This window comes from Quercus suber, unplaced genomic scaffold, assembly GCF_002906115.3.
Source record: "Quercus suber isolate HL8 unplaced genomic scaffold, Cork oak 2.0 scaffold_515, whole genome shotgun sequence".
Classification (NCBI taxonomy): Eukaryota; Viridiplantae; Streptophyta; class Magnoliopsida; order Fagales; family Fagaceae; genus Quercus; species Quercus suber.
Genome location: NW_027069964.1, coordinates 472,481 through 488,631, shown reverse-complemented (window position 1 = coordinate 488,631; position 16,151 = coordinate 472,481). Strand labels below are relative to the sequence as shown.

The 16,151-nt window shown below is 37.2% G+C and overlaps 1 protein-coding gene across 2 annotated transcripts; it reads left to right on the top strand.

Annotated features, from left to right (window-relative positions):
• Positions 1-223: 223 nt before the first annotated feature.
• On the top strand, positions 224-1,412 carry LOC112027547 (germin-like protein subfamily 1 member 16). Of its 2 annotated transcripts, none has more exons than XM_065763600.1 (2): positions 224-375; positions 738-1,412. In XM_065763600.1, exons 1-2 carry the CDS (start codon positions 252-254, stop codon positions 1,277-1,279), a joined length of 666 nt encoding a protein of 221 aa, XP_065619672.1. In that variant the 5' UTR covers positions 224-251; the 3' UTR covers positions 1,280-1,412. The 2 variants fall into 2 exon arrangements, with proteins under 2 accessions (XP_065619672.1, XP_023915968.2); XM_024060200.2 differs by having other exon boundaries at positions 224-378.
• The last annotated feature ends 14,739 nt before the right edge of the window (positions 1,413-16,151 follow it).

Genomic DNA, 16,151 nt, shown 5'->3' with positions numbered 1-16,151 from the left:
CGTTAAAACTGCACAATGCCATTGAAGAGGTCCCATTTGATTGGGTTTTAAAATTGTACGACAAGTAGTGGTTAAAGAAAATTGGTTCACCTAATTAAATAAAATAAATGTGACAAAGGGTTGAACAATTACCAGTTTTTGCAATAAAACATAGACCGCTTCTCTCACTACTCTCTATAAATAGACATTTCCATATTGTTAAGTTTCCATATCCCTCACTCAACCAAGATTGTATACCATATACCTCAAATATGATGAAAGGTGTTTCTTTCTTTGTGACTCTGGCCATTTTGGCCTTGGCATCCTCCTTGGCTTCTGCCTATGACCCCAGTCCTTTGCAAGACTTCTGTGTCGCAATTAACGACATCAAATCTGGTGGTTTGTATAAAACACTCTCATTATTATTAGCAGTAATAGTATTAGGGAAATGCTAACGAGTGCCCTTAGAGCACTAGTTAAAAATCCAGTTAAAGAAAGTTTTATGGGAAAAAAAAAAATTAATGTTTTGATAGTTTTTTTTTTTTTTTTTTTATTTCCTATAAAAGTGATGTCAAAATTTTCCTAAAATGAATTGTTAACGAGTGCTATTATCAATCAAGTTCTTTTAAATTTATTATAAGTTCTTACATTAATGAAATTATGCCCAAAGGCTTCCCCCCCACCCCCAAATGCATGTTACTGCCCATTGTTATAGAAACTGTCTTGTGACGATAACAAACTTTTCTTTCTTTGTGTAGAGTTTGTAAATGGAAAATTTTGCAAGGATCCTGCAATGGTCTCAGCGAATGATTTTTTCTTCTCTGGACTCAATATACCTGGAAACACCAGAAACAAAGTCGGATCAAATGTCACTCTTGTGAACGTTGATAAATTAGCAGGTCTCAACACTCTAGGCATATCTTTGGCTCGCCTTGACTTTGCACCATATGGCCTGAATCCACCTCACACTCACCCCCGCGGCACGGAGCTTTTGGTAGTCATTGAGGGTACTCTCTTAGTTGGATTTGTTACATCCAACCCAAACAAACTCTTCACCAAAGTTCTAAACAAGGGAGATGTTTTTGTATTCCCAATTGGTCTCATTCACTTCCAATTCAACATTGGGGAGACTGCTGCTCTTGCCTTTGCTGGTCTTAGCAGCCAAAATCCTGGGGTGATCACCATAGCAAACGCGGTCTTTGGATCTGTTCCTCCCATCAATCCTGATGTTCTCATCAAGGCTTTCCAACTAGAAAAGAATGTAGTTAAATATCTTCAAAAAGCATTTGCGCCAAACTAGAATGTTGAAAAATCTATGAAATAGTGATGGAGAACCACTATATAATTTGAATAAAATTTGCTTATTTTTTCTTATTGTAATGTCATTGAAATGATTATCATCAAATAAAATGATTTATTATGATGTCTTTTATGTGTCATGGTGTCATCTGCGGGGCAGTTCAATTAGTGTATGACTAAATTTTGATTACACCTTTGGATCCAGGACATTTAAAATCACAAGTACTTATACTATTAAATATAAACTGAACAAATATCAAGTCAAATTGAGCATTTAAATTCACAAGTACTTGTACTGTTAAATATATGCTGGACAAATAACAAGTCAAATTGAGGGCTCAATAGCTCCTATTCTATATCAAAAAAAAAAAAAAAAAAAAAAATTTCCTAAAGGTAACGTGGAAGAAAATTTTAAATAACTTTTATGGAGTTATTAACAGATGTATCATTTTATTTTCTCTTATATAACTTTTATGGAGTTATTAATATTTAAACGATTATAAAGTTTGCATTCTGGAAAATCTATGAAATAGCGATGGTGAACCACTATAAAGTATGAATAAAGTTTGCTAAGTTTTTCTTACTGTAATTTCATTGAAATAATTAATATCAAATAAAATGATTCCATTACAACACATTTTATTTCTAAAAATAAAAATTACTATTCCTGTGTAATCCACATTCAGTGTACCAAACATGCATGTAGTAATTATATGTTCTTGTAGTTTCAAGCTTGATTGATTTAAACTCAAGCTTAAACATTCTATAGATTCCTTTTTTACCTCAAATTTCTTTGGGGAAACGATTATTCCATAATTTTGAAATCTTTGACAAATATTTTTAAGATGCTTTTTATATCATCTATAGTTTTAGAGCATAGGAATACCATCAATACAGGCTAGAAGTGTGCAGCCAACCTGCTAACCCATCAAACCCGACCCAACCCAACCCGTCGAGTTGGATCGGTTTTTAGGTCTTGGTGGGTTGGGTTGGGTTACAAAATTTTTTTTTGATAGTGGGTCAGGTTGGGTTGGGTTCGAGTCATAAAATTCCAAACCTGTGAAACCCGACCTGACTCACCCATATATTTAATATATATTTAAAATATATTATGTAATTAATAATTTTTTAAATAACCAGCTCTTCTTATTCTATATAAAAGCCAATTAGTTCACACAAACCCTAGAACCTTTTCTCTTAATGTATCACCTCCCACTCCCCTCTCCCACTTCACTCACTTTTAAACCCTAACCCTCTCTCCCTCTACTGAGCCACTGCCATCCATTAGCTATCATCACTGCCTCAGCAATGGTTCTATCTTTCGGTGGTAACTCTCTCTTCCGGTGTTAGGTAAAGTTTGTCGATATTTTCTCTCTCTCTCTCTCTCTCTCTCTCTCTCTCTCTTACCATGGTGGATCAATATTTATTTTTTGCTTTGTTGATTTCTTAGTTTTCTTTTTACTGATTTATAAATGATTTTGCATTTTCTCAACCACAGGTCTCTTACTTACTCTATTGGTTCTCTCTTCCAATGTTAGGTGTAGGTACTTGGGTTTCTTTCTCTTGCTTTATTTCTCTTTTTCTGGCTTCTCTCTCTCCTCTCTCTCGCTCTATTTGCTTATCTCTCTTGTCGTGGTGGATAAATGTTTAGCTTTTGCTTAGTTGATTTCTTAGATTTCTTTTGGCTGATTTTTAAATTTTTTTTTGTTTGTCTCAACTTACAGGTTTATTTCTTACTCTATAATATTTTCTCTTGCCGACTTGTTGTGTCCCTTTCTCACTATCTTACTTTGCAGGTTTGTCTCTGTCTCTGTCCAACCCATGGGTTCAACTCAACCCATGTGAGTTAGGTTGGGTTGGGTTGTGTTGAATTTTATTTAATCTACCATGGTGGGTTGGGTCAAAAAATCTCCTTAACCCGACCCATGCACACTCCTAATTATAGACTACACAAAAAACTTTTAGGTCTTCAAATATTTCATCCATCGATCTTTGAAAAACTTAGGGAGCTATATTAAGTTAAAAGTGAAGGTCCATATTTTTAGATTGACAACCATGAACAATTGTAACAGTATAGAACTTAGTTTGAATAAATAGATTTATATCGGATTATATTTGATCAAGACAGACTAGGTTCAAAACTGTGGAAGACTCAAGAATTCAGAAAATAAACAGCTAGAGGACTGCATTTCGACTGCAACTTAACAGGTTGAAATTCATTTATCTTGACTAGTCAAACTGCACTTCTTCTTTTTTATGGAATCTAAAGTATAATTAATCTAATTAATTATATTAGGACATAGGTGAATCATTATTAGGAACATATGCCATTTAGAATTGGCTAATCCTTTGACAAAACGCACTTTACTTGTACTTTGGTAGATCTAGGATGTGTTTAATACTTCAAGGAACAAAAGTTCAAGTCCAAGTGTTAAAACCATGCAAATTTGTCCAAGAATCAAATGAAGAAGTGTTGTATTTTAAAGCTCAACAGATAGCATCTATCAAGGTTTAAAGGGGATCTTCAGCCCGATGCTCGATAGCTGCTCGATAGATAACCTATCTATTAAGATTTACGAAAATCAGTTTTTCAGATCTGATTTCATACAAATCCGTGTATATTTATTTAGGCTTTCTTTTCTCACAACCCTAAACATATATAAGGATTATTTTAAGGGCCGTCACAGATTAAACTTAATGTAAAAGTTTTTCACAAGTATATTGTGACCAGAGACATATGCCTTAGTTCATCTTTCTCTTGAAAAAGCTGTTGCATTTGTATGTCGTAGGGTTTTATAACCAAGGAGCTTCGTGATCTTCATCGTGTTGTTAAACTGAAGAACTTTGTAGCCAACATCCTTCTCAAGTTGGTGGTTAGTCACATACTAGGAGCCGTGCATTGAAAAGGAAAGATTATCAATCACTACAGAATAAGTCCAATTGGGTATTGGAGTAAGGGTTCAATTGTAGGTTGGTATAAGGTACTGAGATTCCTTTACTTGTAACTGCTTGTTGTGATAATAATAGATTCTCGGGAGTAGTGACCTTAAAATCATCCAGTAGAGTTTTGCCTTAGAGGTTTTCCCCATTCGTAAACAAGTCACCGTGTCAACTTTATCTTCTACTACATATTTACTTTGTTGGTGTTTGGTTGTGCTACCACGCATATTGCATGTTAATTAAATTAATTAATTAACTTAGCTAATTAATTGGTTAATTTATCACAAGAGGTCAATACATTCTTGGCCTATCAAATTACTTGGCTAAGAATTGGTTAATATTGTGAATCTTGTGACAACCGAGGCCAAAAGCCTTAACACAAAGGGTTAAGAGTATTACATTTGAATGTCCACTAAGTGTGCTAGATGTTGGTAATGGTCCGAACTCCTTAATTAGTTGTATTTTCCAAAATCCTGAGTTGCAATCAAAGATGATAAAATCTTGATCCTTTGGCTTGGTTAACTGATGATACCAAAAATCGTCATTAATTCACACGATCCTCACATGCTCAAGACAATACCTGCACAACATAGAATAAGAAGACCTTAGGAGAGTACTGGTGTGATACCGGCCAAAGACCCTCCGAAGGTTAAGTCAGAAAGTTTTCACAACCCTAGAGTGCCAGAGCTGGGATGAATTATGTATACCTTGTTTTTTGAAGGTCTTGGGTTTTTATAGTAGTGTATAACCGACCTCCGTTTCTTGCATTGGAAGGTTTTTCCTTATGGGGTAGATCACCATTAATGGGCATATCTCATAGAATCCCTCTCGTGTTGTGATTCTTCTCATGTTGGGATTTTATTGACTAAGGTTAATTGTGGGATGCAAGTCATTTCCATTTAGGATTTCTTGGAGGCCACGTAAGCCTTGTGGATGCCACATGGCCTTGAGATCCGTCCATCATTTGTCCATGTATCTTGGATCTGTCCACGTAGAAAGACTAACCTTCCACTAATCTAGTACAGTTAGGTTTATTCAAATGGATTCGTCATCCACAAATTTTATATCCTTCAATTGCCCCCTCACTCCATGGGTTCATCACCTCCTTTGGACAGATCCATGGAGTGACGGTTTAATTCATCTCTTGAGAAGCGTGCATAGATTCACAGGTTGGCATAGGATCATTAATGTCTGTAGAGGCACATGTCACTTTTTCAATGGTTGATCTCTTGGAACGAAGCATCCCTTTGTCTTTGTTCTCTCTATATAAAACTGCTTCTTTACCTCTCATTCTTTACTTTCTCCACTGAATTTGTGATCAGAACGCAACCATCTCCCTTGATTGACCAATACACTGTTCACTTAGCGCACCCATCACCTACACTTTTTTGTTCATCTTCAACTAATAAGTACTCTTCACCTTTCTGTCGAATTTCCTTGCTATTTTTAAATACATTTGCACACCCATTGTCTATGTAGATTTGTCAGTGTCTTAGGGTTTACCCATCACGTGTTGGTGACAGATGTCTAGTGCGTCAAGTAACCAGTCGTGTGTTCGCAAGGGGGCGGGATACGATGAGGTGTTCCCGTCAAGTCAGAACGACCCTGGCACCTCAAGTGAAAAAAGGAATCCTTTAACCACCTCATCTTCCACAAGGGATGAGGATTTGGATACGGATAGGTCAGAGGGTGACACCACTAATGGCCTAGATGACGCTAAACCCCCAATCCAATCCATCATAGGTCCTAATGGATTTAGAGAGTATATAATGCTTCCCATATGAACGGAAAACAACTTCATTTCTACAATCAAGGAAACACACTTCAAAACACTTAAGGAGAAGCACTAGATACCCGTCAACATACCCCTCCGTCTACCCTTTCAATCAGAGAAGTGTTATTACGAAGGTGTTGAAGGCATTGGAGTCTATAAGCAAATGTTGAAGGCAGGGATCAAATTCCCATTAAATGCAATCCACCATTGCCTCTTCCAATACCTAAGACTGGCCATCACGCAAATCTCCCCAAATGCCTGGAGGGTTTTCCTTGGCATGGAGGTCTTGTATGGGGCTATGTCTAACGGGGCGCAAAGGTTGACGGTGGAGGAATTTTTCCATTGTTACCATCCGACTGAGATTGTTCAGTCTAGGGGCATGTATAGTTTTACGCCTAGAAACCCATTGCCAAGGCTCGTGTGTGATACCCCCAACTCTAACAGGAACTAGAAGAGTCATTATTTTTTTATGGAATGTGACAAGTGGACGTGTCACCCTAGTGACCATGAGTATATGCCCGTCGACACAACATGGGGAATAATGACTTCCTCTAGTATGCATCATCCATATTCAAGTCCTTAATTGTTTAGCTTTTTACCTGTTTCTTTAACTATCTTCTTTTGCAGCTCGGGACCAACCACAAGTGTCACTTGAATAGTAGAGTTTCTTGGAGAAAGTTTTTAACAAATCCAAGCTGTTAGAGAGGATGTGGGCTAAATTAGTCACCCTAGACACTCACTTCTGGTATTGTGACAGACCAGAACCCACGACAGTCGCCTGTCGCTACGATCTTCAAGTTCGCCAACGTAAGTCCATCACCCAACACTTTTTCTTTTTTATTTCTCTTTATCAAACCTCTAACATCACCTTTGTGCAGAGATTGATGCCACTAAAAGAAGGGCCTACATTAAACAGAAGTTGCTTTAAAGAAAAAACAAGAGGGTTAGTCCTTTAAGAGGACGGGTTTGGCCAACCCGTCTGCCAAAAGGAAGTAACTAGAAAAGACTGACCGTCTTCCAAAGAAGCCCAAAACTGTCCCCCTTTCATGGGTCTGAAGGCTGAGACCAAGAAGACGGTCACTCTTGTTGGCCTAGGAAAGGGCAAGGGGCTCATAACGAGCTCTGTCCCCATCACTAAGAAACCACCCGTCCTCCTCCGTGAAGATTCTAAGTACGTGTTGGAGCAACTCTCGTCCATCATCATAGCTGACGATTATAAGGACTTGAGCAACCACGCAACTAAAGCCATGTGGGAGACGGGGCTCTTTAGCATTGCTCAGGTAACTATGTCCGTCCTCTTTCTCTTTTCCTTCCCCTTCAACTTGCCTTATTACTAACCCTTCTATTTTAACGCAATGTTAATGATGATGGAGTTGATGGGTCGTTGCCTAAATCACAAGACAGCGTTGGACCATATTAAGGTGAAGGTAAGGTCGACGGAGGATGAGCTAGTTGAGTTGAAGGCCTTGAAGATGGTTCAGGAGAAGAAACTTGCTTTGTTAGAGCAAACTAGGGACGAGCTAGAGAAGCAGACGAAGCTGTTGAGGCAGGTCTTGGAAGATAAGGAGAAAGAAATTAGTGACACCAAGGACCATCTCCGTCAAGCAAAGGAACAAGTGATACACGAGTACCGTGACTCCGACGCCCTTCTAGCAGAGCTTGGAGGCTCCTGTGCTAAAGGTTTTAACGACTGCCTCCGTCAAGTCAAGACCTCTTTTCCAGACCTGGACTTGTCACATGTTACCATTAACGCCCAAGCCCAAACCTCAGTTCAGCCTGTCCAGTCCGAGAGCACGAATGAATTATTTGCTAATGTTGCCCTTATTAACAACCCCCGTGGTGACGGAGAGACTGCTGTTGAAAGACAAGCCAAAACCGTAGAGAACAGCACCCGTTAACTTAATGAAGTTCAAGTTTTGGAAGAGAGAAATGAGGATACTCCCGTCCAGTAGTAGACCCCCCCCCCCTTTTTTTTCTTTTTTTTTAATGTAAAGATTCTGGAGAACAGTTTATGTTGAATTTAACCGTCGTTTTTTTATATCTGGACCTCTCCTTTTATGGGTTTCTGTAATATATTGATTACTTATTTTATCTATCTACTTTTATTCCTGTAGACGAATCCATTCAATTTATGGTTATGGATATAACTCATTTTTAGGGTGAACCTGTCCACGTCTTAGGTTTGAGAAAGAGTTTTTGAGTCTGACGGGCTTAAGTCATCTTCTTGGGTGATTCGTCCACTATATGGACTTATTAAATATAGATTCTTCCAAAATTAGTCCGCCTACTTTATGGACATCGTCCATTAGGGATGATACCCGTTCACTTTGTGGGCTTGATGTTTTGAGTCCGTCCCTTTTATGGACTTGTTAAAAATGAAACTCGTTTGCTTCATGGACTTCATAACTTCAAGTCGTCCACTTTATGGGCTCATTATTGATAATGAATCACGTCCACCTTGTGGGGCTTATTTCTAGAATTCGTCCACTTTGTGGACTTGCTACTAATAATGAATCCTGTCCACTTTGTGAACTTTATAGCTGGAATCCTTTCACTTTACGGACTCATCATTAACAATGAATCTTATCTACTTTGTAAACTTTATAACTAGAATCTGTCCACTTTCATGGAGTTATAATGAATCTCGTCCAATTTGTGAACTTTATAACTGTAATCCGTCCACTTTTTTGGACTTATTATTTATAACGAATCTTGTCCACTTTGTGAACTTTATAACTGGAATCCATCCACTTTTATGGACTTATCATTTATAACGAATCCCGTCCACTTTGTGAACTTATGGAATCCGTCCTCTTTTATGGACTTATGGAATCCGTCCTCTTTTATGGACTTATCATTTATAACAAATCCCGTCCACTTTGTGAACTTATGGAATCCGTCCATTTTATGGATTTAATAATGAATCTTGTCCACTTTGTGAACTTTTTAACCATAATCCGTCCACTTTTGTATGACGAATCCCATCAACTTTGTGGACTTATGGAATCCGTCCATTTTTATGGACTTGATATTGTAGAAATGTAGATAAAAACATGTGGCCTTTTTGAATAACTCCTCTTATTGTGTGGTAAACATACAAATCCCATACAACTCTCCGAAGTTGCATCTCGCCCAATGTATGCGTGATGTGTGTCGTGTGCGTGGGTTGGGCTTGAGCTGTACGTTGAAACAAAATGTTTTGTCTCTTATTCTTTTGATTCCGTCAATGAAACTCACAAATCAAAAGAAGGGCATCTGTAGACACTACATTTTGTAACCCTTACGAATCGGGCCCTCGTTCCTCAATGATGTCCAAACTCTAAGGCCCAAGGCTAGTGTAGAGCCCAATTAGATATTAAATTGATTTAAAGAGTGTTAAAATGGAAAATATAACCATTTAAATGAGAAAAAAATCTAATTTTGGAAATAAAATGACTAAAGTGGCCCTCGGCCCACGTACGTGGGCAGTAGCTTGCGTACGTGGGCCAAACCACACATACGCAAGCATACTCTTATGTACGCAACTAGGGTTTTAGAAACATAAAAAAGACAAATTTTCTATAATAATAGATGAGGTTTGAAATGTATCCCACATCATCTGAGAGCCATTCCAAACCCCATTTTTTGCACTATATAAAGCCTTACATGGTATATTTTCAAAACAGACAGAAATTCCATGGGAAAAATACATGATTCACTAAAAAAATAGTGAATCAAAAGGGATGTTAGGCGTGTTTTCACTTGTTAAGAACATATGTCATTTGTTTATATAAATTGGCTAATCCTTTGACAAAACTCACTCTATTTGTAATTGGGTAGTTCTAGGTGTTTTTAATACTACAAGAAACAAGGTTTCAAAATCAAGTGTTGAAGTCATCAAGTCTGTCCAAGAAAAACAAGCTGAAGTGTAAACTCATTAAAGCTTGACACCTGCTCGATAGCTCCTCGACACCTTGCAATCTGTCGAGATTTATAAAATCAAATTTTCTGTTCTGATTTCTTGGGATCCGTTAATGTGTCTTTGGGCATTCTTTTCTCCTAACCCTAGACATATAGAAGGATTATTTTAAGAGCCGTCAAATTGTACACAAGTTGCATAAGCATTGAGAAAACTCTGTTCAAGCAATTTGTGATAAAAGATGAAGTTCTTGACCTAGTTCATCTCTTCTGAAGAAGTTGTTGTGTATTTGCACCAAAGGGTTTTGTGACCAAGTATCTTCTTGATCTTCATCGTGTAGGATGAACTAAAGAACTTTGCAGCCAACCTCTCCTTCTAAGTTGGTGTTGAAGTCGCGTACTGGGATCCGTGCAGTGGTTAGTCACGTACTTGGGAGCCGTGTATCAAAGGTGGGAACTGTCACTACAGAACAAGTATAATTGGGTATTAGGATAAGGGTTCAACTGTAGGTTGGTAAGGTACTTGGGATTCCTTTACTTGTAACCGCTTGTTATGATAATAGTGGAGTTTCAGGAGTGGTGACCTGAAAATCACCTAGTGGGGTTTTTGTCGTAAGGTTTTTCCTCATTCGTAAACAAATCACCGTGTCATTTAATTTCCGTTGCATATTTAGTTATTTGGTAATTTGTTTGTGCTACCACGCGTTTGCATGTTAAATTTATTAATTAATAACTTGGTTAATTAATTAATTGGTTAAATCACAAGGGGCCATTTAGTTTGTGGCCTATCAAGTGGTATCAGAGCAGGCACACTCTGATTAGGATTTAATCTTTGCTGTGTTTGATCCATTGACCCATGTTTATCATGGATAGAGGACAGTTGTTAATTATACCTCCTTTATTTAATGGGACTAACTATGCATACTGGAAAATACACACGAGAGCTTTCTTGCAGTCTTTAGATAAGAAGGTGTGGCAAGCTATAAAGATTGGCTGGACCAAGCCAAAGAAAGCGCCGGACGATTGGGATGAAGCCAAGATCAAGGTGGCAAACTTCAACAGCAGAGCGTTGAACGCCCTATTTAGCGCAGTCACCAATGAGGAGTTCAAGAAGATATCCTCTATTGAAACTACAAAGGAAGCATGGACCGTCCTCCAGACAACCTATAAGGTTACAAAGGTTGTTAAGGATTCAAAACTTCAAAAGCTCACTACAAGATTTGAAGAAATAAAAATGGAGGAGGATAAGTCGTTTGATGAGTTCTATGCCAAGCTCAAGGACATAGTGAACTCAGCCTTCAATCTTAGGGAAACCATCCTTGAATCCAAGATTGTGAGAAATGTGCTCAGATCTCTACCCAAGAGATTCCATGCCAAGATTACGGTGATAGAAGAATCAAAGGATATTGACAAGATTCCTTTGACTGGGCTAGTTGGAAACCTGCAGACCTATGAGATAGGGCTAACCAGAATTGGCAAGACGGGTAAAGGCAAGAGCATGGCCTTAAAGGCGAAGAGCAGTGATGCAGATGAGTCTTATGATAATGAAAATTCTAAGATGAAGTCCTACATTACAAGGCAGTTTAAGAAGTTTATGAAGAATGCCAATGTAAGGAGCTTCGACAAGGACCGCAGACAATCCAGTTTTTTTCAGTCTAAGGAGCAAGACAAAGGGAAAAAGGATGCTAAGGACGGCGGTTAGTACACTGTTCCTACAGGAGCAAAGTGTTTTAGATGTCATGGATTTGGCCACATGAAGCATGAATGCCCTACATATCTCAAGAGCATTGGGAAGAGCAAAGCACTTGCTACAACCTTGAGTGACACTAAGCCTAAAGATGATTCTGACAATGAGGATGACGGAATCTTAAATGCCTTCACTGCCACAGTCAATGCTACTGAAGGGATTGTTGAAGAAGTGGATAAAGAAGAAGAACTAGTGGAGTCCAAATTTGAGAAGATGGATGATCAAGATGATATCTATCCAGCCTATGAGAAGCTTTACAAGCCCTCTAAGAAGCATGAGAAACTGTATAGGCTGGCCACCAAGAAGCTCAGTGATGTGGAACTTGATTGTGAAGAATTGTCCACAAAGTTTGATGAGTCGAATCAAACTATTGGTGCACTGAGGTTTGAGAACAATTTCTTAGCTAAGAAGACCAAGAATTTTGAAGCGAAACTGTTTCAAGTTAGAGCTCAATTAGAAAGGACTTCAAGTGCAAAGCTTGAAGAGATACTCATAAATCAGAAATCTGCTTTGGATTGAACAAGTTTAAGGTATGGTCTTTCTTCTTCTAATACTGCTTCTACTAGTGCTACTATTTTTATTTCTCCTACTAATAATACTGAAATTGAAAACACTGATGTTAAAACTAAATTAGCTAGTGAGAACCCAGATATAGGTAAATCTATCTTAGGAGCACCCCCAAAACAGGATAAGAAAGATAGTAAAAACCCTAGGGCTAAAAAGGCGAAGTCTCAAAAGTCTAAACAAAAGAAGCAGCATCTCTGTCATCATTGTGGAGCTGCCGGTCATACTCGACCAAATTGCTATAAGTGACTAGCCACTCAACAGAGCAACAGCATGATAGCATCTAGAAGCCAAAATCAGCTTCAATCCTCTCTTGCTCCTCTTGGTGATCTTCTCAAAGCCCTCATGTTCTTTTCGAACTTGAACGGGTTCAATTCTTCCCCTACATCATCGGTTCAATGATTCAATTAAAGGAAAAGTTCTTCCAAGGTGTGGAAGAAAAAGGATTCTAAGTGATTTCATCACTTTCTTCTATCTTCTTGTTTTTGTTTGTTGCATCACTTGTGTGTTTTGCATTTTTTTTAGTCAGTCTAGTTTTATGCTTTGCTTTGATAACATGTTTTTGTTTGTTTATTTTCAATTTTGTTTATTTTATTTTTGATATAAAAATTAAAAAATAAAATAAAAATTTGAAAAATACAAAAACAGTGTATGTTTTGTGTACTTTGGTACTTGTGTACATTGAATGGCCATTGAAACAAAATTTTATAAACTTTGTATCATTTGTAGCTTAGATGAGCATCTCTATGCACAACTAAGCAAGTGAGTTTTGTGACTCTTGTTTGTGATGAGTAAGATTAAGTTATCTCTTGAACTTAACACTCATATCACTCTTTTTAACGTGTTGGACTAGAAAATTTTAAGAGAAAGGTATAAATAACCATCTCACCATTGTTGCCTGCCAATTATAATATGACACCTGTATGTTTCGGTATAGTGAAAGTGCAATGTCAAAGACACCTGTATGTTTCGGCATAGCAAAAGTGCAGTGTCAAAGATATCCGTATGTTTTGGCATAGTAAAAGTGCAATGTCTATGTTTAACATGTTGGGTATTTCTTTTCTTTCTTTTATATGCCCATGCATGATATGCTAAAATAAAAGAAAATATGCAAAAAATAAAAATAAAAAAGCAAAAAGATCAAAAATGCTTTAAATATGGTTGCAAGCGTGTATTCTAGGAGATGTGGGAGCTATAGGATGTACCTCGAAGGTGATAGTCCCCATCAAACAGTTATGATTGTGTGTGAGTTAAAGTTATTTTCTCATATCTCAGATCGTCATAACATGTATACACATATGAAATCTTATGATGTTTTTTCACACACAACACACAATATTCTTTACTACTTTTGATTCATGTGCAGGTACAATGTGATTTGGTCATCATAAGGTTTTACATGTGCTATTGTATACTTACTAAACTGTCTTGACTTGTTTTTGAAATATAAAATTGGTTAGACTTGTTTAGTATGTGTGTGTGTTTTGGGATCAATGTGCTTAACATATTTTTCTTGTTAAGAGATTTGTTTTTCACATGGTGTGCATCTTTCTATTATCTCATCATCCATAGCACCTTGTTTCATTACATTCATACATTTTTATGGATTCTTTGTGCCCCCTTAACCATCATTGATCATCTTTATGTTTCTCGGGTGAAGTTTTCTAGCTTCTTGTACCATTTGTCAATCATGACAAAAAGGGAGAGAAATTATGGAGAATATGTGGTTTCTTTTTAAGATTCTACATGTTAGGAAGAGAAATACATTCCTTTGTAAGGAGGAGATGTGCTTCATCTTGTTAGGGGGAGTGCTTACCTCCTTCTTCTTGTACCTTGAGTCTTGTGACCATTTGTTTATATACTTTGTGCTTATCTTCTTTATATGCTGATGTATGTTTCTTTCACCTACCTTTACATGAGTTATTTCTTTTCTATCTTCATACACATGTTTCTTATACTTGTATGCAATTTATTATTTCTGTTTCACACAAAGATGTCTTGATGAGTTTTGTTTAAAGTGTTTCAGAAATACAAGTTGTCAAAGTCTACTTGCCATAAACTCTCTTCTTACAAAGTTTTTCAAGAGTTTGTGTTAAGATGGATTTTCTTGTATTCAACAAGTGAATATGAGTTGAGTGATTTATGACTTCTCTCATATGTTCATTTGTTTGTTGTGGTTTTGTCACGGATTGCCAAATGGAGAGATTGTTAGGACATATGTGTTTTCACTTGTTAAGAACATATGTCATTTGTTTATGTAAATTGGCTAATCTTTTGATAAAATGCACTCTACTTGTAATTGGGTAGTTCTAGGTGTTTTTAATACTTCAAGAAACAAGGTTTCAAGATCATGTGTTGAAGTCATCAAGTCTGTCCAAGAAAAACAAGTTGAAGTGCAAACTCATTAAAGCTCGACACCTGCTTGATAGCTCCTCGACACCTTGCTATCTGTCAAGATTTATAAAATTAGATTTTCTAATCTGATTTCTTGGGATCCGTGAATGTGTCTTTGGGCCTTCTTTTCTCCTAACCCTAGACATATAAAATGATTATTTTAAGAGCCATCAAATTATACACAAGTTGCACAAACATTGAGAAAACTCTGTTCAAGCAATTTGTGATAAAAGACGAAATTCTTGACTTAGTTCATCTCTTCTGAAGAAGTTGCTGTGTATTTGCACCAAAGAGGTTTATAACTAAGCATCTTCTTGATCTTCATCGTGTAAGATGAACTGAAAACCTTTACAGCCAACCTCTCCTTCTAAGTTGGTGTTGAAGTCGCGTATTGGGATCTGTGCATTGGTTAGTCACATATTTGGGAGCCGTGCATCAAAGGTGAGAACTGTCACTACAGAACAAGTCCAATTGGGTATTGAGGTAAGGGTTCAACTGTAGGTTGGTAAGGTACTTGGGATTCCTTTACTTGTAACCGCTTGTTGTGATAATAGTGGAGTTTCGGAAGTGGTAACCTGAAAATCACCCGGTGGGATTTTTGCCATAAGGTTTTTCTCCATTCGTAAACAAATCACTGTGTCATTTAATTTTCACAATATATTTAGTTATTTGGTGATTTGTTTGTGCTACCATGCGTTTGCATGTTAAATTGATTAATTAATAACTTGGTTAATTAATTAATTGGTTAAATCACAAAAGGTCATTCAGTTTGTGGCCTATCAAGGGAGTTTATCACAAAACACCCTCAAGTCAATTTTGTTTGATTGAGACCTCTTCTGGCCCCAATCCTTTTAGTTAATGTTGCTAATCACATTTTTATTCAATTGTGATAGATTTGACTGAGGGAAACGGCCAAAATCGGCTTAAAAAGCTTCTCATTTGACGTATTGAGCCTAACTCTTTCTTTTCATTCCTTTTTCTTTTCTGCCTTTCTTTTCAGTTTTAATCTTACTTGCTTGCTTTATTTATGCTTATATATGTTTGTTTAGGTTAGTTTTATAGTTTTCTTTATATCCTGAGCATGTTTGGTTGTTAAAATTAGTGTTTTCATTTGTGCTCTATTTTTCTGCTTTGTTGTTTCTAGGTTATGGTTTCGAGCAAATCTGCGCATGCATGCCTCATGCATGCATACATGGTCCTCCTCCTGCATATGCAGGTGCTTAGCTTGCGTACGCAGTCTTCGGTATGTGTACGTAGGCCATTGCCCCGAGACCCTAGTGTTCCTATTTAATTTTCTTTTTATGTATATGTGTATTTGATGCCTCTATTTTGCATATTTTATTGTTTCTTAGTTTGATACCATGAACATGCATTCACATAACTATGTATGATGCCATAGGTGCTAAGTTGCTGCAAGGTGACTAAAGGTAAGCCATACATTCACATAAACATGCATTCACATGACTATGTATGATGCCATAGGTGCTAAGTTGCTGCAAGGTGACTAAAGGTAAGCCATACATTCACATAAACATGCATATGTGTTGTTATGTTTTG

What these genes read in the sequence shown, in the direction of transcription:
- LOC112027547 (XM_024060200.2), top strand. Translation starts at nt 252, where the DNA reads ATGATGAAAGGTGTTTCTTTCTTTGTGACTCTGGCCATTTTGGCCTTG. An exon ending in TAACGACATCAAATCTGGTG is followed by an intron (nt 379 to 737) that starts GTTTGTATAAAA and finishes TTCTTTGTGTAG; the next exon opens with AGTTTGTAAATGGAAAATTT.